The 27,871-nt window shown below is 38.9% G+C and overlaps 1 protein-coding gene across 6 annotated transcripts in view; it reads right to left on the bottom strand.

The window, feature by feature from the left end:
- LOC108713007 (cAMP-specific 3',5'-cyclic phosphodiesterase 4D) overlaps positions 1-27,871 on the bottom strand; it is a 279,849-nt gene that overhangs the window by 56,570 nt on the left and 195,408 nt on the right. The window contains exon 1 of one of the 6 annotated variants that reach the window (XM_018255676.2): positions 18,902-19,580. The exons of the other annotated variants lie outside the window; for them this stretch is intronic. Within the exon in view, the coding sequence (XP_018111165.1) occupies positions 18,902-18,948 (47 nt within the window). The 5' untranslated portion in view covers positions 18,949-19,580. Of the gene's footprint in view, positions 1-18,901; positions 19,581-27,871 lie in introns of those variants that run through there. 6 annotated transcript variants of the gene reach the window in all.

Genomic DNA, 27,871 nt, shown 5'->3' with positions numbered 1-27,871 from the left:
TATATATAAGGCCCTAAAGTGGGCTGAAAAGTACAGATGCACATAACATAAATAATTTGATTTGCAACAAACTAGAATGCGGGACCCTGCAACCACAATTGTTGAAATAATCCTGCAAATTTAATGGTGAGGATGTGTAATGAAATCATTTGAATGGAAAACTTTTTCAACACAAGTGCCCCACCTTGTGGTCAATAATGTATTAGCAGCCACAAATCATTATTACACAACTGCTTGGGTCTGCAGGTTACACACACTTAACCTTTAAGCTGTAAAGGGTAGGAACCACTTTTCTACTTTCTTATAAAGCAATCTTTATAACTTTATATATTTACTACATTTTTATAAATTGCAATGTTTTTCCCTCGTTGGAATTTTTATTCTATACAGACAATATCACTGCCCCCTCTAAGGTCTCCACAAATCTGGGCCTGGACAATAATTTTCTAATGATCCACAGCATAATTTATAAAAATTTGCATCTTGAAGCCTTCTTTTCTGATAAATGCAGGAGCATTTACATTGATCAGAAGGATCAGGTTAACTAAAAGAAGCAACCATCAACTTTTGTATTGGTTACTGGTCTATATGTATGTAATTCTGTATGTTTCTTGTATAAACCCAGTTATTGTACAGTGCTGCGATATATATTGACGCTCTAAATTAATAATAATAATAAATATAGAGTAACATTTATCAAGTTCATAACAGGTGCTGTATGCATAGTAGAAACACTAGAGGGAGCCATTTTTTTATGTATCACATGCAGCTTTGATAATAACGTGTTTTCATCCCAAGGCAGCTAGTCATTATCTGCACAGTGTGACACATGCAACTTTGCTCTGAAAAGCTTGCATTGTAATGAAAGAACAGTGCATCATCATGCTTTTAATATAGGGGCAAATTGGCTTTCCTCCGAATTTGCGCCAGCGTTGCCTTCGCCACACTTCACCAGGCGTAGATTTGCCACGGCTGCGTAAATTCACGAAGATCCGAAGTTGTGCAAAAGTTATCGATCAGTTGCAAAGTTGTGCTATACGGTGCAGTTAAAGTACAAGGAGGGTACCCTAAAAAAAATTTCGCTCTTTTTCAGCCTATCACCCTTATAAAAGTAAAAGACACCAGTGTTTTTGGAGCAATCCTTATCTACTCTATTGCACTTCACCTGGTCTGAGGTGGCGAAGTAAAGTCTGGCGCAAACGTTCACGAAAATCCACAACTTAGTAAATTAGCGTAGTTAGGTCCCTTCGTTATATCGCAACTTAGCCTGGCGTAAGGGTGTGAAGTAGCGCTAGAGTAGGTTCACTTCACTAGCGAATTTACGACAGCGCAGTTAGTAAATCGACGAAGTAACGAAATTACGTCATGCTGGCGAATTTTCGCGAGCGTTAGCCCCTTCGCCCTTTAGTAAATTTGCCCCTATAGAGTCTGCATACAAACAGTTTAGCATTGGGCCCAACATTACTTAACAGGCTTAAGGGTCACTAATTTGTATTATATAATTTACAATTTAAAAGAGGGGCAAGTTAACCCTACACATTTGCCTAATAAAAGAAAATTCTTAATTTTTTAAAAGTTTTTTTTAAAAGATTTCGCCACCTTCTTCTGACTCTTTCCAGCTTTCAAATGGGGGCCACTGACCCCATATTAAACACAAATGATCTGTAAGGTTACAAATGTATATTTATTGCTATATTTTATTACTCATCTTTCTATTCAGGCCTCTCCTATTCATTTTCCTTATTAAAATCAATGCATGGTTGTTAGGATAAATAGGACCCTAGCAACCAGATTGCTGAAACTGCAAACTGGAGAGCTTCTGAAGAAAAAGTTAAATAACTCAAAAAACACAAATAATAAAAAATGAAAACCAATTTCAAATTGCCTCAAAAAAATCACTTTCTCCATCATACTAAAAGTTAGCTCAAAGATGAAGAACCCCTTTAATAAGCTGGCTTGTCTTACATTGCATCAACAGTCCGAGCTACCGGGGCAGAGAATAGAAAGGGACAAACAAACACCGCTTTCAATAGCAAAGCATATAAAAAATAACTTAAAAACCATAAAAAAATTGTAATGAATGTACAGTATAATGCAAAATAGGTGATAATTATGCTGTTTTTTATTAGGCAAAAAAAAAATTTGGGGTTGACATTCCCTTTAATATTACCACAATTCCAGTGGCATAACTACTGGCAGTGTGATTGCAACCAGGCCTGCACCCGCTTGGGGCCCATAAGAGACACAGCAGTGCAAGGAAGGAGGACAGAAAGTGAACATATGCATGCAGGTAAGTGTCCGGAAGCTGGGGTGGGGGTGCAAATCCTACACCCGGGCCTTTGTGATGCCACTGTGACACTTTTTATTATGACGTTATTGTTCTAGATTTTGTTTGAAGCACACAGTATATAACAGAACACTTAACTTTGTTTCTTATTTCAATGTTTTTTTCTTAATTCTATAATTTGACATATTATGGACCAACTAATTACTCGGTTTGATTCATATAGCAGATATGCATGGAGTACTGTAGAACTGCAAGTTTTTTCCAGGAAGTTATTTAACTCAGCCAAATCAGTATATAGAAATAGACCTCCAAACATTTGTTTCCTTTCCATTGTATGAAGTCTGTTAGTAGCAAACTCTATGGAGAAAGTAGGTTATAGAAGGCACTGGGTTAATGGTGTTGCGTTTTTTGAGATTAATCCTGCGTGTCACTGAGGTTTACGGTGGCCATACATGTAGCGATCCACTTGGTTTGCAAGGTCACCAAACAAGCGGATCTCTCCCTGATATGCCCACCTTGAGGTGAGCAATATCAGACTGATCCGATCATGGGCCCTAGGGCCAACACAGAGAATACAGGCGGTCAGACCAAGGTCCGCATCAATGAACCGATGCAGTCCTCGATCCAATGCGATTTTTAAATCTGGCCGATCGACATTTGCCCAATTTTCGTCCACATATAAATCAGGGCAAGCCTGTCAGAGGGCCCCCCATACACTGCCCAATAAACTGCCGTCTGTTGGCAGCTTAAATCAGCCCATGTATGGCCACTTTTACAGGCAGGATGGATCTGCCTGTAAGCTGGCAGAGAAAATACAGTGTGTGACACCCTACATAGATTGTTTGCATAGATAACGGAGACTTATAGTCATTTACCGGCTTTAGGAAAATGTGGAGGCTATTTAAAATGACAAGACAATGCTCAGAAATCAGTACTATCTCAAAGCATTCCCACATCATATTCAAATGGAAGAATCTAACAGACAATTATCATTAGTGGCTATAACATATTTTAACGATAAATATTAAACAATGGATTTTAATGTAAATGTAATGTGTATAATTTAATATAAGGCCCAAAAGTTGGTCTAGCTAGTAACCAGCAATTAGATGGTTGTCATTAAACAGTTGACTAGTAAATGTATTGTTCAACTGCCAGTGGCTCAAAACAAAGCACTCTATAACTGTAGGTTGTAGGCAGCTGGATATTCAAGATATAAGATATAGATAGAACGTAAGAAGAAAATAGAAAAAAAGCAATGAGAACATAAACCATGAGTGTTTATGAGCTGTATCATATTAGAGCAGCCCAATGTGACACCATATGTTTGTTTGCCTTGTTGAATTAAATTGTCAAACTCTTTACTCTAACAGTGACCTTATCAAAACACTGCTCCATGTCCTTAGTGCATTCATGTGCTCTAATGACGAACAAGTCTGACTGGGTAACTCTAGGAGAAGACCCCTCCTCTAGGTGAATAACAAGCCTTTTATCAGGCCTGAACAAAGACTTGCCTTTGTGTTCCAAGTAAATTAAATGGCAAGCGCCTTAATCTTACTCGGGTTAATGAGGCTTGTTAATTAAACTGATCTGCCTGCTTTGAATTTATGTGTCTTAGCATGTCCCTTCTAAAACCTGGAGTCTATACTCCAACTGTATTCCCAAGATACGATTTATTACACCATTTCTTTTGTATTTAAATGTTCAGTAATCGTTTAATGAGGTGATGCAAATGCAACAATTATCCTTACATTTAGAGTTAGATATATAAAGGACATATGGGCAAGATATATAAAGGACAATGGGCAAGACCAATGGGATGTCACTAATAAAGAAGTTGGACTGAACTATAGTGACTGATTTCCTGCAAAGGCAAACAAACGAGAAACAGTACTGTGGCACTTGCGGCAATCTGCAGACCGCCTACAGCAACTCACACAGATGCCAGAACCTCTGAAATCACAAGTTGCCAAGAACTGCAATTTTTGCAGTCTGTCTGTGAAACAATCACCTGTAACAAAAAAAGCACATGTCTTGTTGGCAAGTGTAAATGATGAAGAATATCTGGCTGCACATCATCTAATGCTGAGAGTCCCGCTGAGAAACTACATTCAGTTGATACACAGACATTCCACTGTTTTCATTAGAGCTGCAAGATAAGATATAGTTCAGCAATTTGGCAGAGTGGAACAGATTAGAAAAGTAAACAGAGGGAAATCAGCCAAAGAAACAAAAACATAAAACAGAAGTGTATGAAAAAAAGTGTTATTTATGATAAAGAAAGCTGTATAACATTTAACTGTAATTTACCCTCCAGAATTAAAGAGGAAATGACACATTCCGGTAGAAGCTAAAAAAGCAGATGTTACAGAAGTTTGAGCCTGGTCTAAATTCATATGAAAGCTGCCAATCACTAGGAGCCAGCCTGTCTGTCCATGATAGCCATGTTCTGCCTGCTGCAAGGCTCTTCATAAACATTTTTATATTTGTATTTATTTTGCAAATGAGCTAAAAATATATCAGTTTCAGTATAAACCTAGAATGTGATTCAGCGTCGAAGCTCCTGTTTTGACACACGTGTCTGTAATAGACAAGGTGGTTGAAACTGTAAGCAGTGGCAAGTGACATACATTAACCCTCAAACTGCAAACATTGAGTTATAGTGCCCTAACTGTCTGCTTTGGCCTGGTATCAATTTCTGCCCTCCTCCAGTGACTGATTACCTGAAGGTTATATGACACACTAAGCATTTTGATTGACACCACCTTCCCGAGAAAAGTAGTATTGAGAAAACAGTAGGATTTCCATGAAATGTTTTCTTATTATAGTCATTGGGAAATAGTCCCTTGCTATTTTGCAAAGACAAGTGTGCCAAAGCCCTAGGGCACAATGATTCTTTACAGGTTATAGAAGTCAACAACTGCAATACCCAAGACTGCTCATTCTGCCAAACCCATAAGGGCTTATTTACCATAAGTACAGGTGCTGGAGCACTTTTGTGCCCCATGGGGCCATAACAAGAACATTTTAACCCATAGCAGTTGTAAAATGAGCAGCTCACACAGGTGCAAGGAAGCCATGTACTAAACACCTTCAGTGAGTATTACGAACAGGACTCCCTTGTGTACATGTTCTGTTCCTATAGTAAGCTGTGCTGCTTAAATAAATGGCTGCAACTATTTGTGCTTCTAACTACAAGTGCATCTTGTATGGTAGGTGTAGCCCCTGTGGTGGCAAGGTACAGAGTGCATATATGGAGCTTTTTGCACCCAATAACTATAGAAAGGCAGAAATAGCCTTCATTATTTTCTATGTCTATACTTCCACTAAGGGAAACAGCCCATGGGCCATTCTCATAGCTGATTCACATAGTTACTTGCCTCAGTTCATATGCCATAATGTCAAGCTGCACAAATCGCCATTGTTGGGCCAGGGTCTAAACTATGACACATAGATACTTCATGGCCTTTCTCGTAATTTTACACTTGACGACTATAAGCTGTAATTAAGCTAACCAGTCAACAAACATTACACATATTTACAATTTACTCATAGAGACAACATTTTTGAATGCCCTATTCCCCCCACATGAGAAAGAGGGAAAAAAAGAGAACAATGTTTCTTCTGTGGCAATCTTCGTAGACTGTACGTCATACAGTGGGTGGGGGGAAACAGATTTATGGTGCGGACTGGGCCGACACTGGAATAGAAAGCATCCCAACAGTTTCACCATTAATTGTGACCTGTGCCATCTCCTGGCATTGCAATCATCCCTTATATTACCCTCCAGTGACCTCTCTGACAAAGAGCTTGCTCATATTTCTGAAGCGTTACATGTTTGTAATTAATTCTGCATAAAAAAAAATAAAAGAGAAGGACTCTTTAGCACTATTAAGAGCCAAACTAATGCTACTTGAATGTGGAAGCTAAAGACAGAGATGTATATACAGCAACAAAAAACACACACATTGCCTGAGACACAACTACTGTTCATATATATGTTTATAGGCACATAGAGTTATCAGTATATTGTGTAACACAATTGACAAGCCTTTTATTTAACATTTGGCACTCAAACATCTTTTCCCACAGAAAGCTGCTTATTTGGAATACAGAACCATCAAACTGGCCTAGAGTTTTCTGCCACAAATGTTCCAATGCTACACCAGGAGCAGCTCTGGGCTTCTTTCTGAATAGGCAGATTAAAATAGTAACTCATGTTTGTCACTCTAATTAGGGACAGACCTAACAAGTTCAACTAATGGCTGTTATAGTATTTTAAGGCTTTCTTAAAATGCAGAACTCACAATTTTCTAGTGACAAACATTTTAATGAATACAATTATGAAATTCATAAACTGCATTTGCTTAATATTGCTGCAGACAGGTAACCTTGTATGATTACCTGATTGATATGTTGCATGCACGGTGATATTAATGGTTCCACTTGTGAAGGCATTTAAGGTAATTTGCCCCCACATGTAGTGCAGACAGCCTGCAGGCCATCATCCCGAGTACCATCACCCTACATGTTTTAGTAAATAAACAGCTTTTTACATTAAAATATAGAAAACCAAATCCAAGACCTCTGTTCTGTCTTAAGCTTTGACAGTCTTTCATTGATTTAAGAAAATGAATAACCTTGACAAATCAGATTAGTAGATTATGGGGCCCTGTTAGGTTGGAAGGTCTGCTTCAACATGTGCTTTAAAGGCCTCTGGTGTGTGAATGTGTTACTGATGGAGCTCCAGCCTGGGAATCTTACTGAAAATGTATTTGAAGAAACATCACCAGATATAGTAATAATGCACCCTTTAGTTATATTACATGTCTCCTTGCTCATGCATATTTGGAATGAGATGAAAGGTTTTACAGATCAAACATTCCACTGTCTCCTACAGCTAACACATCTGACTGCACTTTCGAGGATAAAAAAGAAAAATGAACAGACAGTGGATACCCAAGATCTGTTTAGCAACACTTATGAATATACTCTCCTGGTGACCATAAATTCTAGGTCTGTAAAAGGAAATTATAATTACATATAATTTTCCTACAAGTGTTTTATAACACATACAGACATAATTCATTTTCCTAGAATTCCAAGTGTGTGTCATACCTGACAAACTATGGCACAATAGTGTTCCAAGTCCTAATTGACTTTATTTTCAGCATTGGCAGCAGGAAGATCTATACAATTTGGAAAAGTGTCTTTATCCCTTTAATCTGTTGGTGTAAAATTCATTAATTTACATATATCACAGTAAAACAGTGCCCTCCAAAGGATTGCTTTACCGGGGTCTGTTATTATTACAGAGAAAAGGAAATCATTACAATAGGGCCGAGATCCAATTCATCAGGCCCTAGCCTTAATGGATTAAGTTAGACACATCCATTATATAGAAGACCTAGGGGTACTTGTAGATAAAACTGCCAGTCCGCAGCAGGAAGGCCCAGCAAGAGCTGTATTGAGTAGCAAGAATTGTACTGACAGGAGGAGAGGATCACTCTTTCCCCATCTAAAATATGCAGTAAAGTTTTGGTCTCCAATCTTTGAAAAGGATATTAAATAGAGTCCAAAGAAGGGCATCTAAGCTGGTAAAATGTATGGAAAATTCTCAGTTATGAAGAAAGACTGGCCAAATTGTGGTTGTGTACAATGGAGAAGAGAGGCTTTACGTACGGGGTGATGGGATTACTTTGTATAAATATATAAGGGGATCATAGAATAAACTCTTGGATGTTTTATTCACTAGTAGGTCCTTCCATCAAACATGAGGGCAATGAAAATCTTTTGTGTTCGGATTTTTTCATAATGACACCAGCACACACCTTTAAAGAATGAACAACTGTAGAAAATGTTGCAGAACCACAACTGCTCTCTGTGGTTGCATAAATGAACAATAAATTCAATGTAACAGAACTATGGATGAGTGTTCAAAAACACATTATTTGATGTCTTTGGCACTACAATATAACAATTAGGTCATACACACACATTTTTTATATTTTTAAAATCACTGCTATCTGCACTCTTCCTTCTTCATCTATACCACCCAATAAGATGATGAAACAGAACAGTGCAATAAGTATAATGCAAAATAGAAAGGCACATGCATACAAACACACACACACACACAACTAATCTTGCAGCTAAAATACTTTTAAGCATTATTACTCAAATCCTGCAAAATAACTGCAGTAATCCTGATCCATTAGCACAATCAACAGCTCTCACAGTGACATACATGCTAATCATCAATGCCATCCAATCAGAAGCACTGAACTTCCATTGGAAGCTGTACAGGGCAGAGACTCTTTCCTATAGTCTGAGGCTGAGAATGTTTGTATTTAATGATACTTATTGTACTGGTCCCTGTCAGTTCTGTTATATTGTTTTAATGTACACGGTGCAGTGCTATATACAGTACATATATATATATATAAAACTAGACATGCATGTTGCACTACTGCTCGTTTAAAGGAATGTATAGTCCTTGCCAAAGGAGTGTCAGTAAATTATGGTCATTCAGTACCAAATAACATTCGGTCATAAGTACACTCCGTTTTAATCAGAAGTCACTACGGCAAGGCTGCACATTGGAGGTATGCCAATGTACCTTATTAAAAATTATAAAAACAATAGTAGTCAAACACTTTCGGTCATCAGGACAAATTATGATTTACATTGTAAAGTAAAACACACTGCATTTCATTCTAGATGTAAGCCCAAATCACTGGCAGAAGTGATATCACAAGACAGGAGCTACTGCAACAATACATTGTGTACACACAGCGCCATGGATAGAGCCAATGTTAGTTGAACACAAAGAGGCTAACTGCAAGCCTACTTCTCTTAAAAAGAAAGCAACAAAAAGACACACTAGGCTAGGTCCAGATGTTGTGGACTTCGGCCTGCTGCTTGATGTCTCTACTAGAATACATTGCCTCAGCATTGGTGCAGACAGATGTGGAGGACTTCTTTGCCAAAATGTGAGATTTTGCACTTTGCTCCAAGATCCGCCACATCTGCCTCCGCCTGAGCGAAGGCAATACATCCAGGTGCAGGCAAATTGAGCAGAGGAGGAGTGGATTCTTGCCTTGACTTTCTCTGTAGGCCGAGATCTGCATCGCCTGTCCCTTACATAAATTATACAGAACAGTGCTCTCCAACTGGCAAACGATGACCCCCCTTGTGTGGCACCCCACATGAAAGTCTGCCTGCTGTGACTGCTTACCTTTTGTTAACTTTAAAAGGTATCAATTCTGAGATTAACTGGCCCCTGCATTGTTTACACCTCAAATTCAGACTGTAATCCCCCTGCTTTGTTCACACTTGTAATACCTCTATTGTTCACACTCCTAAAACCCTGTACTGTTCACACCTCAGCCCAGATTGAAAATACTTTCATTGTTCATCTGTTCACACCTCATACAAACTGCTGGAGGGGCACCAGCACTGTGTCACTGATAGGTTTCCCTGTCTCCTGCTATATTATGCCTTCCATATGCTCCCTGTGTGCCATACTCTGCTTTCCCTACGCTCCCTGTGTGTGCAATACTCTGCCTGCCGTGCGCTCCCTGTGTGTGCCATACTCTGCCTGCCTTATGCTCCCTGTGCGTGCCATACTCTGCGTGCCCTTTGTTTCTTGCGTGTGCCATACTCTACCTGCCCTACTTTGCCTGTGTGTCTTACTCTGCCTGCCCTATGCTCCCTGTGTGTGCCATACTCTGCCTGCCCTACTCTGCCTGTGTGTGCCTTACTCTGCCTGCCCTATGCTCCCTGTGTGTGTTATACTATGCCTGTGTGTGCCATGCTCTGCCTGTGGAAGGTGAACCTGGTGGGGGTTTGTTAGCATTTGTAAATTGTTGTTAGGGGTGTTTAATCATGTGGGGGTTGCTGTGTTAGCCACATGGGAGGATAAGGCATATGGATTTAAGGGCATGTTTTAATATGACGTTTCTTTGATGTGCTGTTATCATTAATGTGGACATAGTCTAAAAAGTTCTTGTGGTAAAATGGGTGTGGCTTAAATTGTGCGTGCTTTAAAAACAGGCAGTGGTCAACATTGGTTTCCATTATCAGTCATCCACCACGTAGGTCAGAAAAAGCCCTCGGTACCACAGCACTGAATAGAGTTTACACTGACTGGTTACCCTGGCAGTAACCAACAGAGAATTGAGGGGGTGGGGGCACATGGGTCATATCTGTTGCTTTTGAATCTGAGCTGAATGCTGAGAATCAATTGCAAAATCACTGAACAGATATGTGCCATGTGGCCCCCCCTACAGTATTTATAAATGAAATTTTTGCCTAACTATATTAGAAACATTTTTTATTTTGCACAGTTTTTATTTTCACACTGAACTGTTCCTATAAAGTAACTGGGAATTGGAGGGAACAGGGTAATTAACTAGAGAAGGAATAAATGCTTTATGTGATATGGTTCTCCAGAGCGATACTTGTTTTAGATTTGTTACTATAAAAGTTGTACAGTATTTCTGACTCTTTAATAAAACCTGATGAAGGGTGGGTGTTCCCCCCCGAAACGTTGAATGTTTGGTGGCTGAATAAAAGGGGATACTCCCCGACTGCATTAACCAGTGTGTGTGTGGATCCATATTCTATACACATTCGTTGCTCAGGGACCCGGCTGGTCAACGGAAGAAACGCACCACCAGTTGCAGGATTGGTGAACTACAGGTGTGCGGTAGGAGAAATTACATTTTAATTAAACCTGTACACTGAGGAACCAGTGCTACGCAATATGTTGGCGCTATATAAATACATGTTAATAATAATTATATCATGTTGCACTGCTATTGAACAAAGCAATGCACTGGCCACCCAACCAACCTAACCCTGGGCATTGGGGTGAGATGGCTGGATGAAAATAAAAGTTCCACCTATACACCATTATAAGCGCTAAGGTACAAGGAGCTTTTTGACTGCTGAAGACTTTCGGCAGAGAACTACAAAAGCCGATGAATACCGCCTGATTTTTACCCCAGCATGGTTCAGTGACATTTCAGGCAATTTAGCATTTTTGAGCAGACCTGTCACCACTCTGTGTGCTTCAAACATGGCAATCCCATACCTCCCACTGACACCAGAAGAAAGATACAAAGTTTCTAAAACTTTACTTAAATAAGAAGCTGTAGGCAGAGAGCCCAGAATACGCAGCACCTGCACTTAGATACAGTTGTAACTATTTAATATAAGCAAATATCCAATTGTAACTATTTAAGATAAGCAAGTCTGTCGTGAGAACTGATACTCACAGTTTAAAGGGGAATTTCACCTTCATCAGCACATATGTAATAACAAATAAAACATAGCCCTAAAACCCCTAGAAATGTGTTCAAATTTTCTCTAACCTGCCAAATTTTGTGAAATGGATGCAGGATTTAGGGGATGTGGTCACAAAATGGGCATGGTCAAAAATGTTTTTGCTACACATTCCACAACTTTTTGTCCCTCTTAACAATTTTAAAATGTTGTGAGATATGCACTCCTGCAGGCCTGGATTTGTGGTGAGAACACAAAGGCCCGGATGTGTGCACATGTGGGGGGGAAGCAAACTCGCTAGGAGGTGCAGATGGGCTCACAAGGACCCTGCTGCCTAGGGGCATCCAAGGAGGAGAACTGGGCCTGCACTCTTGATTCAATAACATTGGCAGAGGTCAGCCACAGCAGGTCTGGACTAGGAGTAAAAATAAGCCCTGGCATTTCAAGTACACGGAGGACCAACCAGTCCCCCACCAGCCCACTCCACAGTGACTGTCTATGGCATCTTACAGCAGCCCCTCTGGCATTTGCCAGAACTCACAGATTGCCAGACCAGGCCTGAGCCACAGTCAATATGCCATATTTGCAATAGGCCTAGGGCTAACTGCACACACACAGGAAGGATTTTGGCACACTTGGGACGAAGTCACACCTGGTGTTTTTAAAATGTGTTTTTAAAAACATGCAGCCAAGCATAAATAAGGACAAAATGCAATCCTATTAAAAATAATGGAATATAGCAATTCCCACGGGGCCCTTTCAATCGACCATCCGCCACGCAACGGCAATATTTGGATTTTTCAGCAGAAACATCAATGGGCTAAGGAAACACCATATTATTAAACTGTATGGGATCCTCAGGTTTGGAAATACACTTTGCTGAAATATGCTGCATATTTACAATATGGCAGCCAAACTCTCACAAGTTGGATTGCGCATATACGTATTTGGTGACATAATTATGTTGCGTATTAACGATCAGTAAGGCTATAAATTGGCTTTTTTTCACAAAAGTTAACTAAAATTCTTCCGAGTGGAATTGTGAGGAATGAGAAAAAACAGAAATGCATGTTGGGAAAAGAAAAATACAGGCTGAAAAAGGAATATTATCATGCCTGTGGTTTCATCTTCCGCTAATTATTAGAAACGCAATGTAAAAACACCACACGTGACCTCACCCTTGAACAGTTTCAGGCTGAAATCCCTCCTGTCAGTTACAGGCAGATTCCAGTCTTGCCAGTGTGTGCCATTAGCCTAAAGGACTGTATGCAGACAAAGAACCTCTTACTGTAAATTATCAGGATCAAAATTTAATATCACTCAGGGGTTAGGAATCCACAGAAAAGCAGCAGTTTTTCCCCCAAATGGGATATCTGATGTGATATCTAATACTGTTTAATAACAATAATATAGGCTACCTTTTGGGCATTTGTTAAACACAACAGACTTGAACACTGTAGGTATGCTAGCATACTCCCACATGTATTGCTATAATTAAGTGTAAAACTATGTACGTAAACAAGGTAAGCAACAGAAACGACTTCTTACAGTCTGCAGCACCCATCAATCATTACAAACAGCACAACACAAAAAGTATAAAGAGCCTGCGGCACATCCTACAAACAATGGTTTGAACACCCATCCGATTGCACATAGTTTCAGCTGAAAAGCATTCACACAGAAACATTACCATTTGCCAGTTTATTTTTCGGTCACCTGATTTGATGAGTAATTATACTAATATATAGATAATATACAAAGGGAATAATGTACACAATATTATAGTCTATTAAAAGGTAAAAGGCTGCATAATTCTTTATAATATCTATGTTTAATAGGCCATATGGCACAAGTGACATTACTATATGACACAAGTGACATTACTAAGCTCAGTTTATAACTGATGATGTAACTGAGCCCTGATAAAAATTTTCAGGCTATTCATGAATCCTCACCAATAATTTTCAACAACCTCATGTGGCATGTAAAATCTTTTGAGCTGGCCTCTAATCCTATGGTTTTATTCTGTAACCCTTATTTGTTGATTTGCTGAAAGACCCCTGACTGACACAATAAAGGGCGTAACTTAATTGCACTAGTGATGATTGCTCATTTTGCCACAAACAATTGCAATATGCAAATTCACACTGATAATCATACTGAAACTCTGACACACACCCAAAATACATAATGGGTGTTTCTTCAAGTTCAGCGCACGTCAGTTTTAATGGTCATAGCCTGTGTAACGTGTTTCTTTCTCTGTAAATTATTGTCTGAAAAAATCTTGAGCTGAGCCTGCTCCCATATGTCAATAATCCCTGTTTCCCCTAGACCAGCATTCTGACATATGAATGCAGACATATCAATGATAGGGGTAGGCTCAGAGCAGAGGCAGCAGCAGAGGCAGCGCTGGACACAACCAACAAGGTCTTCAGCTCCATCTTCATCACCCAAATCCCCCTCTGTCCACCTTCCAAAACGCCAGCACATACCTTCGTACCTTGTTATCTCTTCATGTGGTGGGGGTCATGAAGAAGCGATGGCTCTAAAAGATGCGGGGAGCAGTTTAGACCCATAGGTCAGAATGTGAAAGGCCTTAGTGATTCCAACAACCAAATGCTTCATACAAACTACAAATGCTCATAGGACTTTTTCATCAGATCAGGTCCCATTAGCAAACAACAATCCCTGATATCTTTATCACTCTGATGACTTTTGTCATATAATACGGTGTGACTATAACTATAGCAAACTCTGTAATGTAATAAAACCAAATTTTCTTTGATATAAGTACATTACACACATCCCTGAAACACCAACATCACACATACAATCAGACATTCCACTGAGGGTGGTCTTGCCATGAGGTAATACTGAGCCCCAGGCAGCAAATTCCAAGGGGTGGAAAACTCCTGCCCTCAACAGCAAATGCTTTTATATCCTACAGTTAAATATGTTCCCATTTAATTTTAAGAGCCAGAACTTTGCCTTCAGAGCACAGGTTCATATACATTTACACCATGAGTGCATTTCCAGCACTGTCATAAAAAATATTATTTGATATTTAATACGGTGACATTCATTATGTTCCAGTAAACCACTCAACAAGGTAATTTATTTAAAGTGTGCTTGTTAGGTCTTTACATGTATGCCCAGCTTAAATAAGGGTGCCCCACTTAATATAAATGCACTCCTGCATTCATCCCTGTGTACCATGCTAACATATACCATATATTAAAGGAATTGTTCAGTGTAAAAATAAAAACTGGGTAAATAGATAGGCTGTGCAAAATAAAAAATGTTTCTAATATAGTTAGTTAGCCAAAAATGTAATTTATAAAGGTTGGAGTGATTTGATGTATAACATGTCAGTCAGAACACTACTCTTCAGCTCTCTTGGTTTACACTGACTGGTTACCCTGGTTACCAGGCAGTAACCAATCAGAGACTTGAGGGGGGGGCACATGGGTCATATCTGTTGCTTTTGAATCTGAGCTGAATGCTGAGGATCAATTACAAACTCACTGAACAGAAATGTACCATGTGGCCCCCCTTCAAGTCGCTGACTAGCTCAGAGTTATAGAGCTGAAAAGCAGGAAGTTGGATTCTGGCTGTTTTATTAGACATCTGTTCACTCCAGCCTTTATACATTACATTTTTGGCTAACTAACTATATTAGAAACATTTTTTATTTTGCACAGCCTATCTATTTACACAGTTTTTATTTTCACACTGAACTATTCCTTTAAGTCCTTTTTGCTAAACTTTAACTGCCATGGGTATTCATACAAGGTGGCACGTTAAAAAAATGTCACGGGTTTGTAACAAAATTCCTTCTCATTTGAGGTAGTGACAGAGTAGGAAGCAGCAAGCAGCACAGGGAAGACACTTCTTATTCATCAAATTTATCTCAGTACTTACAAGAAATAAGTTGTTTCCACTCACAAATGTTGTTGCATAGTACAGCTACATAATAGATGAAAGGACACTTCAATGTACATAAAAAGTTTGAGATGGATCTTTGCAAGTGATGCAATCAATTCCTCATATTCTATTTTTGCCTTCTTGATTGCTGTTTTACAACACGTGTCTCAGTTCCCTATGACTTAGAAATTTAAAATTTTTTAAATGCTTCCTTCTTCTTTTCCATCAGCTTGTTTAGTTGCCACATGGGTTTGTCTCCAATGACTAGAAATATCTTTCTTAAGTCATTAGCTTTGGGTTCAGTCGAATCCCATATCCTCCACAAAAGGTATGGCTGAATACAGAATCAAAAAATGTGAAGATTAAAACTTTTGAAAAATAAAAAACTGCATTATATGTGAACATAGAATTATCATGTTTAGTTGTGACACTGGGGCTCATTTATTAAAGCAGCGCAGCGCATAAGTGGACGCAAAAGGTTGTCTGCGCCATCACAAGCGTGATCGCTAATATATTTGCGTGATATTGCGCATAACACAGAGCTTTTGCGATGGTTTTGTTTATGCGCATTGCGCAAAAGATTGGGCATTTATGTCGCAAACGATGCCGTGGTTGTTAGGGGCGTGGCTGTGGGCGTGGCTACAATGCGCTTGCACTGCGGCCGTCGCAGATTTGCGTCTGTATATGTGCAAAACTGCACCCGGGCAACAGCACCACAATTTTTACGCCTGCCTCTTCGTGGCGTAATAGTAACGCTCTTCAAAATGCGCATTCCTGCCCAGCTGCGCTAGTATATTCAAGATGAACAACCCTTGTAAAGTGCATATTAACCACGCCTTCCACCCAACATGTTTATATTGACCAAGGTTCCTTTAAGGGTATCAGGTAGGCTAAACACCTTTGCAACCAAACAAATATTAGCACAGAAACAAATGCAGATGCGTCTAAGTGAACGCAATATGCGCAATCTGTGACGCAACTAATTAAAGCAGCGCATTCATACATGAGCACAACTAATCCTTACCTTTGCGGTATCTTCCTGTGCGCACAATTTATTATAAGCACTGCGACAGCTGATACGCAGTTTCACACGTCGCACCTGTCTTGTGTCTACATTAGCGCACAAATCGCACTGTTAAGGTATCGTGCGCTACATTATTAAATACTCGCATGCGCTGGGCAAATGTCTGGCCACTGCGCTCTTTTTAGCGCTGCGCTGCGTTAATAAATGAGCCCCACTGAGTTTTCTCCACCAGCTGAAAAATGCTGAAGAATTTGCCTGATGCTGCTCACACAAGGTGCAGTAATAATGCACATGGGAACAGTTTTGAAATAAAAAAAAAAAAAACAAGAGTGATTTAAAGATGATACTTACTTTGGCAAGCTTTTGATAAATTCTAGTATCTTTTATAAACTGATTAATGATGAGCGAATCTGAACCATATAGCTTTGCCAAAAATGGGTGAAAAGGCAATATTGTAGCTAAAAGCACCAAAGTCAATGGGCTTTTTTCATGCAACATTTTTAAAACACACAACAATTTTCAAACACACAACATTTTTTTTTACTATACATTGGCATTTTTTGGCATCGAAAAGCAGCTAATCCCTGTATTAATCACATGACTGGGGGCAGCTGGGAAACTGACAATATGTCTAGCCCCATGTTAGATTTCAAAATTGAATATAAAAAAATCTGTTTGCTCTTCTGAAAAATAGATTACAGCGTTTTAACTCATGCGTTTTGAAAAAAACATGTTTTCCCTTGACAGTATCCCTTTAATTCCCTCATCTACTGATGTACCATGCACTAGCCGATAAGGGCAAACCTTCAAACATGCCTGATCTCAAACCAAGCAACACCCATAGCACTTTGTTTTATACAATATTATTTCACCTTATAATAAGTGATAAGTTCAGATTTTATCAGGACTTGTTGCCAATATTAAAGAAATTTACACTGAAATCCTAGAGAGTTGTATTTGAAGAGCAGTATTATATAGCAGTGCCGGGCCAGGCTGGGAAACACACAAACAATCGCTCACAGCTATGCGCTCGCAGGGATGCGTGAATAGGCGTGCAACAGGTGCGCTTGCTTGGCCCCATTAATCAGGTAAAACTAGGGGTAGGTGACATGCAAGGTATGTACCTGACACCCCCCAAGCATTGCACCCTAGGCACGTGTCTCTCCTGCCTACCCCTAGTTCCAGCCCTGTTATATAGTGCCAAATAAAGAAGAAAACTACCAGTAGTTAATTAGGGATATTACACAGATTGTAAAACTGTCCCATGGAACAGCAGGGAAAATTTCCAAGTTCATTGTCCTGCAGAACAGAAGCAAATTAAGAGATTACTTTTGCTTTAGTGAGCCAGTCTGACAGTTATGGGTAAATTCATCCTAGCTAAAAAGCATACTAAGTATAGTATATAAGTGTACTAACCACTCAAATACATAGTGGTGCCATAGAGAAGTTTATCACTGATTTCAGAAGATAATACAATAAATGGGATTTATTTTATTTTTCCATATGCAAAATATAACATTGGAGGCTTAAGGTGGGCCAGTATCCAACTGATCAGTTGATGGGCCAATTGGTTGCATGCTGTATGAATGGTCATATGCATTTACTATTGTTCTGTTCATTCAGGACAAAAGCCTGAGTGATTGCAATTGCACCATGCACTAGCCAACATGGTGCAATCAGCAGATTCCCTTTTCCAGCATGTCCAATATTATCAAAATCCACTGGACAAAGATATTGATTGGGATTGTTTGCGACAAACTCCACAGAAGCTCCCACCAAGATTTTTACTGCAATGCACAGTTCAGTTGTAAGCTCTTTGGAACACAGTATTGTTCATTCATGTTTGCCCTCTATAGCTTGCACTTTTACATTGTTATATGATGTCATTTATGCCCCTCAATGTATCTTGACTCTGCTAATGCTATTTACATACAGTACAAGATATACTATAACAATTTAACATTTTAAATACCTGTTGCATTACTGACTACTAAATCAACCCCTGAGGACATTACATCATATATAAATATAAGTTAGAGTATCTACAATATGAGAAGAATGTATGTTTCATTCATTCATAGATGTGCCTTAAACTGAATGAATTCATAAATACAAGTGGATTAATATTGCGAAACAAAGTTGAAGAACTTAACTTCATTACTTTCCTATGTTTTTGATATAGGAATATTTGGAACATTTTTCAACCATTAAAGTAATCAATATTTTATGATGATTAAACATCATCCATTACACCTTTACCAAGTAAAACACACAAGCATATGTATATTCATTCATACTCACTGTCAGAACTTTTATATAATTATTTATGAAGGAATCTGCACTTGTTCTGTGCTGGCATGATTTACAGTGCCACCTACCAGATGCATGAATGTCTCCGAATGGGAAACCGTGGTAAGGAGATCATTGTCAGTCAGAGGGTCCTGTACTGGCGAAGGTGAAGAAGTGAAGACTGGGTCTGGGGAACTGCTACAAGTAATCCATATGATCGAGGCAAAGGTGCTCATAGCTTGGCATTCTCCCAGTCCTTTTCTCCTGTCCACTTACAAGTAAAGTCACTGTACATGTTGGAATGCTAAGAGACCACAGGGTACTTCAATGCTGTATTTCAAGACTCTGCATCAAAGTTGCTGGAAGAAAATCCTTTTCAAGACCATTCTGTTTATCACTTTCCAGAGGGAAATGTGTCCATACTAGCTGCCCCTTTACTAAAAGTATCTCCTTGGGCAACTCTCTGAATTCTCTAAATGCTTTTGCATAAAACCAGTTTTTTAATTTTAGAAACTGTTAAAAAAAAACTGTTCTGGTCCAGAAATGGTGACTCCTTAATGACCATCAGCTAGCTGTGAATTTCATGTTGTTTGTTTGTTTGCCCGAGTCTGAAATCAGAGGTTGTACAATGTGCTTTCTGTGTTTAGGCTGGGACTGTCCATATCTCTTCCCCACCCTCCCCCTACACACCCACTGGGTTAGAGCTAATTTATACAAAGATTCTACGCGACTCCCTCCCCATTACTCTAACCCCCCTCCTTCTTCCTGTGCCCTACCACAATCCAGGCTACAACCTGACACCATAAAAAACAATTCTCTCTCCTCTTCCTTTTTCTCAGGGCACCTAAATTGAGGGTGAAACAAGCTGAAACTAATTTACCCCTTCAAAAAACAAACAAGCTGCAGCACTATAATGTTCCTGCCTAACGTAGTCTAGATTTTTCCATGTACGAATATTGAATTACATAGAATTTCAGTCAAATAAATAGAACAGTAAAATATATATATATATATATATATATATATATATATATATATATATATATATATATATATATATATATATATATATATACTACACATCAGATCTGTCTAAATTAACTGGCAACAAAAGCATTACACAGAATATTTATATGGGAAATGTGTTCTTATTTAACTTTAACACTTTAAGTAGTGTAAGAAAGTGTCAGTCACCCATTTTCATTTACAGCAGAGCAGAATGATAAAAAAAAGCAGGTGCAGCACAGTTAAAGAAAACCAATCTGCCCAACTCAGGGCTGCAGAAAGACTTAAAGGAAATGTGCAGATAGACTTTTTCTTTTCTTATCTCCTCCATTTTTAACAGTAGTCCTTAATTGGTCATCCCCACTGGCATGCACGTAGGGTAGGTTCCACCATCAGCCTCATATCAGTAAGGCTGCTTTTATGTCTCTAATCACAGTCTTATTTTTTGCATAGAGCACTTGTTCCAATATAAGTGACAGTGTTCTACATATCAAGTATTAGTTATAAGAGCTATTTAAAGGCCTTAACATAAGGGGCAGATTCATTATGTGGTGTAAAAAATGGTGGAATAATTCAACACACATCGTCAGGCATCGCAGTGTAAAAAAACAGTAAAAATGGCGTAATTTCTTTACCCTTTTTTTCTTAAAATAAAATAAATAAAATAGCACACACATGAATAAATCTTCCATTTATTTTACACAACTTTTTAAACCATTTTTCTGGTGAATTTTGTTTTACACAGCACAATAAATAGGCCTTAGTATTACTACAGTGTATGATATTGATATAAGTATTCTTTGTTTGTGTATTTTGAGTATTTTTTGTTCAGCAGCTCTCAAGCTGGAGATTCAACTGTTGTCTTGTTGCTAGGACTTAATCACCCCAGCAACCACAACCGTTTGACAGTATGGCAGCAGGACTGAAAAGAAAGTTAGTATTTTCAGTCTCAAGTTGGAAATAGGCAGAATATTACTGCTCATAATTCAGAACCCATTTGAAATAGATATTGCAAAAAAGGGCTTATCTATAACCTACTAAAACTTAAAATTTAAATCCTCAGCATTGAACCAAAACATCCAATAAATTTACCCACCAGCTGTCCAGAGTTTTAAAGGTACAGCAGGGCCGGACTTACTGTTTAGACGCCCCAAGGCCAGCTCCGTTTGCCCGTCTCCTCCTCCCCCCTCCTTCTGCTCCCCTTCCCTTCCCCGTCTCCTCCCCGGCCACTTCCTTTAGGTGCGAGCGCGCACGCACAGGCAGACGCAGAAATCGTCCGGCAGACCGACGCTGGAGAAATGCAGGAGATTTTCAAATCTCCCGCACCCAGTCTCCAGTGCTCGTACTTGAATGAGGCTGGGCGGCATGCCGCCCCTGAAATTCTGCCTTCCTAGGCCTGAGCCTTTGTGGCCTTGTCACAAATCCGTGCCTGGGTACAGGTTTAGATTTCGTTTGGCTAAACAAGTTAAGGTTGGGTAATGTAAATGATTTAAAGTTTATTTGTCCAATAATCCATAGCAACCAATAAGCAGGTAGTATTTACTGGTCAGCTGTTTGAAAACACACTGATTGGTTGCTATAGGCTACTACATGTGGGGCAACTTTAGATTTTTATTATCTAGTGTCCCTATCTTTCAAAGTGCCAATCTCAAACTAAATCCTTGATGTGTCACATTCCTAGAAAATTTAAAGGATGGGGACTCTTTTTTCAGTTTAAATATTCATTAGCAATCAACATTATGCCTCTATACATTTTTCGATAGGCTCCAAGTTGATATTATAGGAATTTGCTTTTGTCTCAACATCTCTGTTGTTGGTTGACATTTCTTTGTAACTAAGGGGATCATGCTGAAACCCAGGTTGGACCATAGGCAGTATTAAAGGGGTAGTTCACCTTTAATTAACTTTAGTCATGTTATAGAATTGCTAATTATAAGCAACTATCATACCTCCCTTTCATTGGCGCAATTATAGAGGAAGCAAACCCTGCGGTCACGCAGGAGGGGGGCCCTGGGAAGGCCCGAACCGTGAGGTCTGCTTTTTCTACAGTTATGCTACTGAAAGGGAGTATACTGGAAAGAGTACTTTAAAAAAAAAAACAAAGTCAAAATGGGAATAGTCTGAACGCCATGTGTTAATGTGTTAGTTTTACATCAGTAATCAGATCATATTACCAGCAAAGAACACAGCTCAAACTGTGGATCTGCTAAATGGCTTGAGAAGTAATTAAAGTATTTGTTTGAGTTTTATGGTCACAATGCCACCAATTTGTCAAGCAAGAATAGAGCGTTTGTATACAGGGATTTAGAGGGAGAGGAGTAAATGGAAAATGTAATGCGCTAAAGTTTAGCAGTTGAAAGGCTATTATCTTCCTGTACTGCGATTCCTAGGACATCATACTGATCAACATATCGGCATCATACCAAAGGGCTCATTTACTAAGATAGCACTGCCGGCTACAAGAAAAATATTGGTCCAGTTTCCAATGTACCTTTACCTACAATGCAACAATTTCACCCAGCATTCTATAGCAATTGCACTCCCCATCATAACTGTCTGGTATTCAAGTATTATATAGAGGTATCATTATATACATATAAACAAAGCACTAAGAGATTACATACAAAGCATTTTACATAGAATGTTTCATCGTCCACATCAGTCCCTTCAGCAGTTGCTCCCAGGCACACACAAATATAATGGTCATTTCATGAGAAGCCAATTAATTACAGCAATGTTTGCATATTTCGTTTGTCAGTAGACTGGTTATGTGCTAAATGGTGGGCTTCATTAAATGTTGGCCCGTGAAGTATTGACCGTATGAAACCTCTCTTTTTATGAGTCAGGTGGGTAAGGTTATGACCATTAATGGCAGCCAGTGCTTGTTAAACATAGAAGTGCATGCTGGAATGGTACAGTAGACATTCACCTGGTTAAAGCAATTGAGTGAAGGCTAATGCAGCTGCTGACCAGGTTTACAGATTTAAGAGGGCTGTTTTTACAATTTTGGTAGTAAATGTAAGAGGCTAAAGTTTATAGCACATTTGGCATGTATGATAGTCAGTCATACACAAAAAAAGGAGAATATGACTTGCCACAATTTATGTTCATAGAAAAATAAGTTTTGCAACTTGGTGTGTGAACAGCTACATATGTTAAATATTATATATATATAATACACAAAAGCTATGAATATCTTGTAAATTATATCCTAAACGGTGAGTTTTGATGTCATCAGTTATAAACGGTGAGTTCTGATGTCATTTCTGTCACATGACTCACTGAAACTTGTGTATTAAAATAAATAAAGTACCCCCAGTTGCAAAATATGAGGATATTAGAAGTTACCTTGGAGTTGCATGACCTCTATAAAAACACTCACCCTTCGGCCTCGTGTTTTTATATGGTCATGAAACTACTCGGAAACTTATAATATCCTTATATTTTACAATAGGGGGGTACTTTATTCACTATATACAGTATATATATATATACATATATATATATAATATATATATATATATATATATATATATATCCCTGCGGGACCCCTGCCACCAGGTTTCCCCCACCGCACATGCATTTTGTATTTGCCGCAACCTAAGGCACGAAGATTAGCACAGGGAACTGTACTGGGCCTGTGTATTATTATTATAACTATTATCAAGAAAGCGCCGGAAAACAGGAAGGCCAGTTTCTAGTCCATTTAAAGTAAAGTATCCTTAATTGTATAATTTCCTTTTTCTTTGTAATCAGGCCTAGATTTACATAGCAGGCGCCCCTAGGCCTGCTGTTCATCGCACCCGTCCCCTTTCTTTGTGTACATGCGCAAATTTTCAGGTCTGGAGTACTGGGGATTGGTTCACAGGAAATTTTAGAAAGGATTGTATCTCCTGTGAATCCCAAGTGCTTCCAAACCAATGCGGGTGTGATTGGGTAACATGCCGCCCCCCTAAAATACTGCCGCCCTAGGTCCGGGCCTTTGTGACCTTTCCACAAATCCGGGCCTGTTTGTAATAAAAACAGTACCTAGTATCGTATGGTAACTAAACGAGTAGAAATCCTTGATGGTGGCGAACTGTTGAACCCAAATCTCACCCTATTAACTTTTAAGTTGAGCTTCCTAGAGTATCTATAAGAGCAAACAAGCATTCTGCTGAAATCTCAATGTAAATAGCCCATTTTAATAACCAATTTAAGTAAAGGGCACAAAAAATTGGTTAAAAGTCAACAATTGCAAGCAAAATATTTTTCTTTCACACAGCTGAATTATAAACAGCCTGGGTAACCGTAACGCTACCTTTGCACAGCTCTACCTCTGCACACAATCACCTTTTCACTTATTACACATCTTGTCCAAACACTCTTTGCATCATGATCATAAATGTCTCATTGTGATTGTGATTTCCTACCTAACAAGCAGTCAAAAGACGTGGGAGTGTCAGGGAAATGCATAGGGAGTTTGTTGTTTTGCATTTTAGGTCTTGTACCTGCAGTTCCCATGGGGGCTCATTTAAAAACAGGCCAGTTTGCAAATTAGTCTCTTGTGCCTTTTGTTGTTGTTGTGGCAATGATAGCTGATTTTATTGTGCATGTCACAGAGCTCTTAATTTATCATTCTATCACAGCTTAGTTGTATTGAGAAACAATTGATTACTATATAGAAAAGTGAATTTTGTACATCCAAGCTAGACGTCCCCTTCCTATCAAAAAACAGAAAACCTATGCTCTGTGTATGAGTTTCTATTTATAAAATGAAAAGCAGTATGATTTGTTCATTTTGTCAGTTTATATAATCATGGGGCCCTGAAAAGGAGTTTTCCTTTTCCTTAACCTTTTCCTTTGCTATAGCTGACTGGCCATATGTAAAGTCAGGTTATCCAGTCAACCATTATGATGCCTGAACAGGATTCTTAGAAGGCCCGTCCTTACAGGTAAATACCTGCAAACCAAAAGGATGTTCATATTACTGCAGCCTGATCATCCACAGGTTTAGCTGAATATCTGACTGAAGGATGTTCCCAAAATCAACATGTGTGTCACAAGATTAAAGATTTCTAATGTTTACAACACTGCAGCCTTAAGACCAGGATAGGATACAGGCATTTTAGATTGCTAATAAAGATCCACTCTTTTGGCAAGGTCGTCCTACTAGCTGGGCTGACCTGACTGTTTGGACCCCAGGCCAACAATTGGTTCATAACAGAGGTCTATGCAGGTCCATTGGGAGAGGACCAAAGGGGTCAAATTGGCAGCTTAAATCTGACTGTGTACGGTCAGTTTAACAAACCAAAACACTCTTCACTTTCAGCAGCACCTACCCATTCTGGTCATAAGGAAGTAGGTATTAGGACTCAAGTTGCTTTTTCTCCACTTTTCCTTCCTTTGTCCACAGCATTTAATATCCCATCCAGTTCAGAGGTGGGAATGGGAAGTAGACCGCACCAGTCGCTGTTCTGAAATCCTTTAAAGGGCTAGTTTGACTTAAACATTAAGTATTAGTATGCTGTAGACAGTCACACGCTAAGACAATTTACAATTGGTGTCTGTTGTGGTTTCTAAATTATATACAAATCCTTATCAGAAAGGTTTAGAACATTAACGAAAAGCAGAGAAAGAAAATATCATTCTAATGATGATTCTACTATGCATTTATTAAAGATTATATGTGGTTTAAAGTATTGGTAAATGTAAACTGATATTGATAATAGCATTCTCTTTTTATCTTATTCTGTAGCTTATCAATTAAGTTTAGGTTAACTATTACTGTGTTATAAAATCCCATAATCGAAACAACTGTTCAATTGGTCTTCATGTCTTATTTTTTATACCTTTTGAATTATCTGTCTTTTTCTTCTGCCTCTTTCCATCTCCAAGGGGAGTGACTGATCCTTGCAGCATAAAAAACTATTGCTCTCAGAGGCTGTAATGTTATTGGTACTATATTTAATACTGTTATATTCAGGGCCAATCCTACTCATAATTTAGTCTCTTATTTAAGATGCTGGTTGGTTGCTGGGGTAAATTGGACCCTAGCAATCAGCTGCTGAAATTCCAAACTGGAAAACTGTTGAACTAAAAACTAAATAACTCCACAATAAATCAACAATAATAAAAAGCCCAATTGCAAATTGTCTACAGATAACCCTGTCTATATCATATAAATGTTAATGTAGTAAGATGAAAGTAATCAGTTAGCTTGCAACATTGTTTCAGATGCTGAAGAGCAGAACATGTAAAATAAAATAAAATAAAAGTGTTTAAATAAAAAAAAGTGTAATTTATGTTGATGAAAACATAGCTTAGAAATATATTCTCTTTCACTGTGCAAAAAACTGTTTTTGGGTAGAGGAGCCCTTTTTAAGTAAGTCATTTTATGAAAATAGATTATTACTTTAGTTAAAGAAAAACGCACAGCACAATTGAGACCTATGTACATGTAAAATTGTGTGGTGATAGCATTCCTTTAACTTTATTTACTGGCTAATGAGGGTATTAATAATATTAAACTTTTAGAAAGTTCCAAAATATGTTATTGGTAAAGATCTATTTTATCTATCAGTTTATGTTTTGACCTATTACTAGCAAGGCCGTCATTAGAAATCACGGAGGCCCCGTACAACAAAATTTTTGCCCACCCCAAGTCCTGGCCGCCCCAGATCCTGCCCACGCCACAGTTAAAAGACCACACAGACAGCGCTAAAACCGGTAGCCCCCGCCACACACACAAGTTATAAAAAGCCATTGATGGTCAGTGCCCCCTTATAAAGTTAAAAGTAAAAAAAAGTAAAAGAAACTGTGGCGCCAGGGCCCCTCATAAACTTTTTAAAAAAAAAAAAAAAAAAAGAATTAGTGGTCAGGGCCCCCCTGCAAGTTAAAAAAAAAAATTGGGCCCCCAGAGAATATTTAAAAAAAAACAAAAAACAATGGTGCCAGGGCCCCCCATAAAAACATTGGCAGCAGGGCCCCCCTTACAAGTTAAAAAAACTGGCGGCCCAGAGAATATTTTTAAAAAAAACATTGGTGGCAGTGGCCTATAGAGTATTAAAATAATACATTGGTGACATGGGGTTTAAAAAAAACAAAAAACACACACATTGGTGTTCAGTAGAACTGAACTCGTGGCTTTAGGACATCAATTTCGGCTTCTTTCGTGACTTCCGGTCTTTTTGCCACTTCAGGACTTCAACTTCAGCCGCTTTCATGAATTTCGGTCTTTTCGCCACTTTGGGACTTTAACTTTGGCTCGAGTCTTTTTTGCGGCTTAGGAACTTTAGCTGTTCGGCACTTCGGCTTTTCGAAACTTCAGGAGAGGTGTCAAGGCTTTGGCGCTGTCAAAGGGTCCCCGGCTATTTCGAAAAGTGCAGCACAGCCGGGCCCCCCTTAAGGCCCTGTTCAGCAGTTCCCCCTGTGCCCCCCTGATTACTAGGTCTTTCCTAGCTTGCAAGATTGTCAGTCCTTGTGCCCAGGGGCTAGTAGGGGCTAGTAAAGGGTTAAGTGTTTGGGTACATTCACTGGCCTTTGGGACTGAAACTGTTCATGCAGATGCCAAACCATGTTGCAACATGAAAAGTGTCAATTGCAATCAGTCTTCTGGGCTTGGAGTGCAGGGTGTAAGTACTCACACCTCCCCCATTACAATATCAGAGAAAAAAACAAAAAAACAAGTGCTTTTTATAGAAACTAACCCCAGCAATAAGGAAAATATTCACTATAAAAACACACCGGGATCATATTCACAGGGGAATTGCTGGCAAATAGCTATCTTTGCAGCCTCCATTCAAATATGAATGCATTCAGCGTCTCAAGTGCTCTCTATTTGGAGCTTTCTGGATGACAGCTTTCTGAATAACGTATATGCTGTTGCAGAGCTAAAAATGCCTTTATAACAATTTAATTTCACATTCCCAATAACTCCAATGCATTTCTGCGAAAATTCACTATTTCGCGAATATTTGGGCAGTTTTGTGAATTTTTAAGGGAAGCAAAATGCACCAGTTTTGCTCATCACTATCCACAACTAGGGAAGAGGATTTTTTTTTTCGTCTGATGCT

The sequence above is a fragment of the Xenopus laevis genome, chromosome 1L, assembly GCF_017654675.1.
Source record: "Xenopus laevis strain J_2021 chromosome 1L, Xenopus_laevis_v10.1, whole genome shotgun sequence".
In the NCBI taxonomy this organism is placed as follows: domain Eukaryota; kingdom Metazoa; phylum Chordata; class Amphibia; order Anura; family Pipidae; genus Xenopus; species Xenopus laevis.
This window is presented reverse-complemented; position numbering and strand designations above follow the sequence as displayed.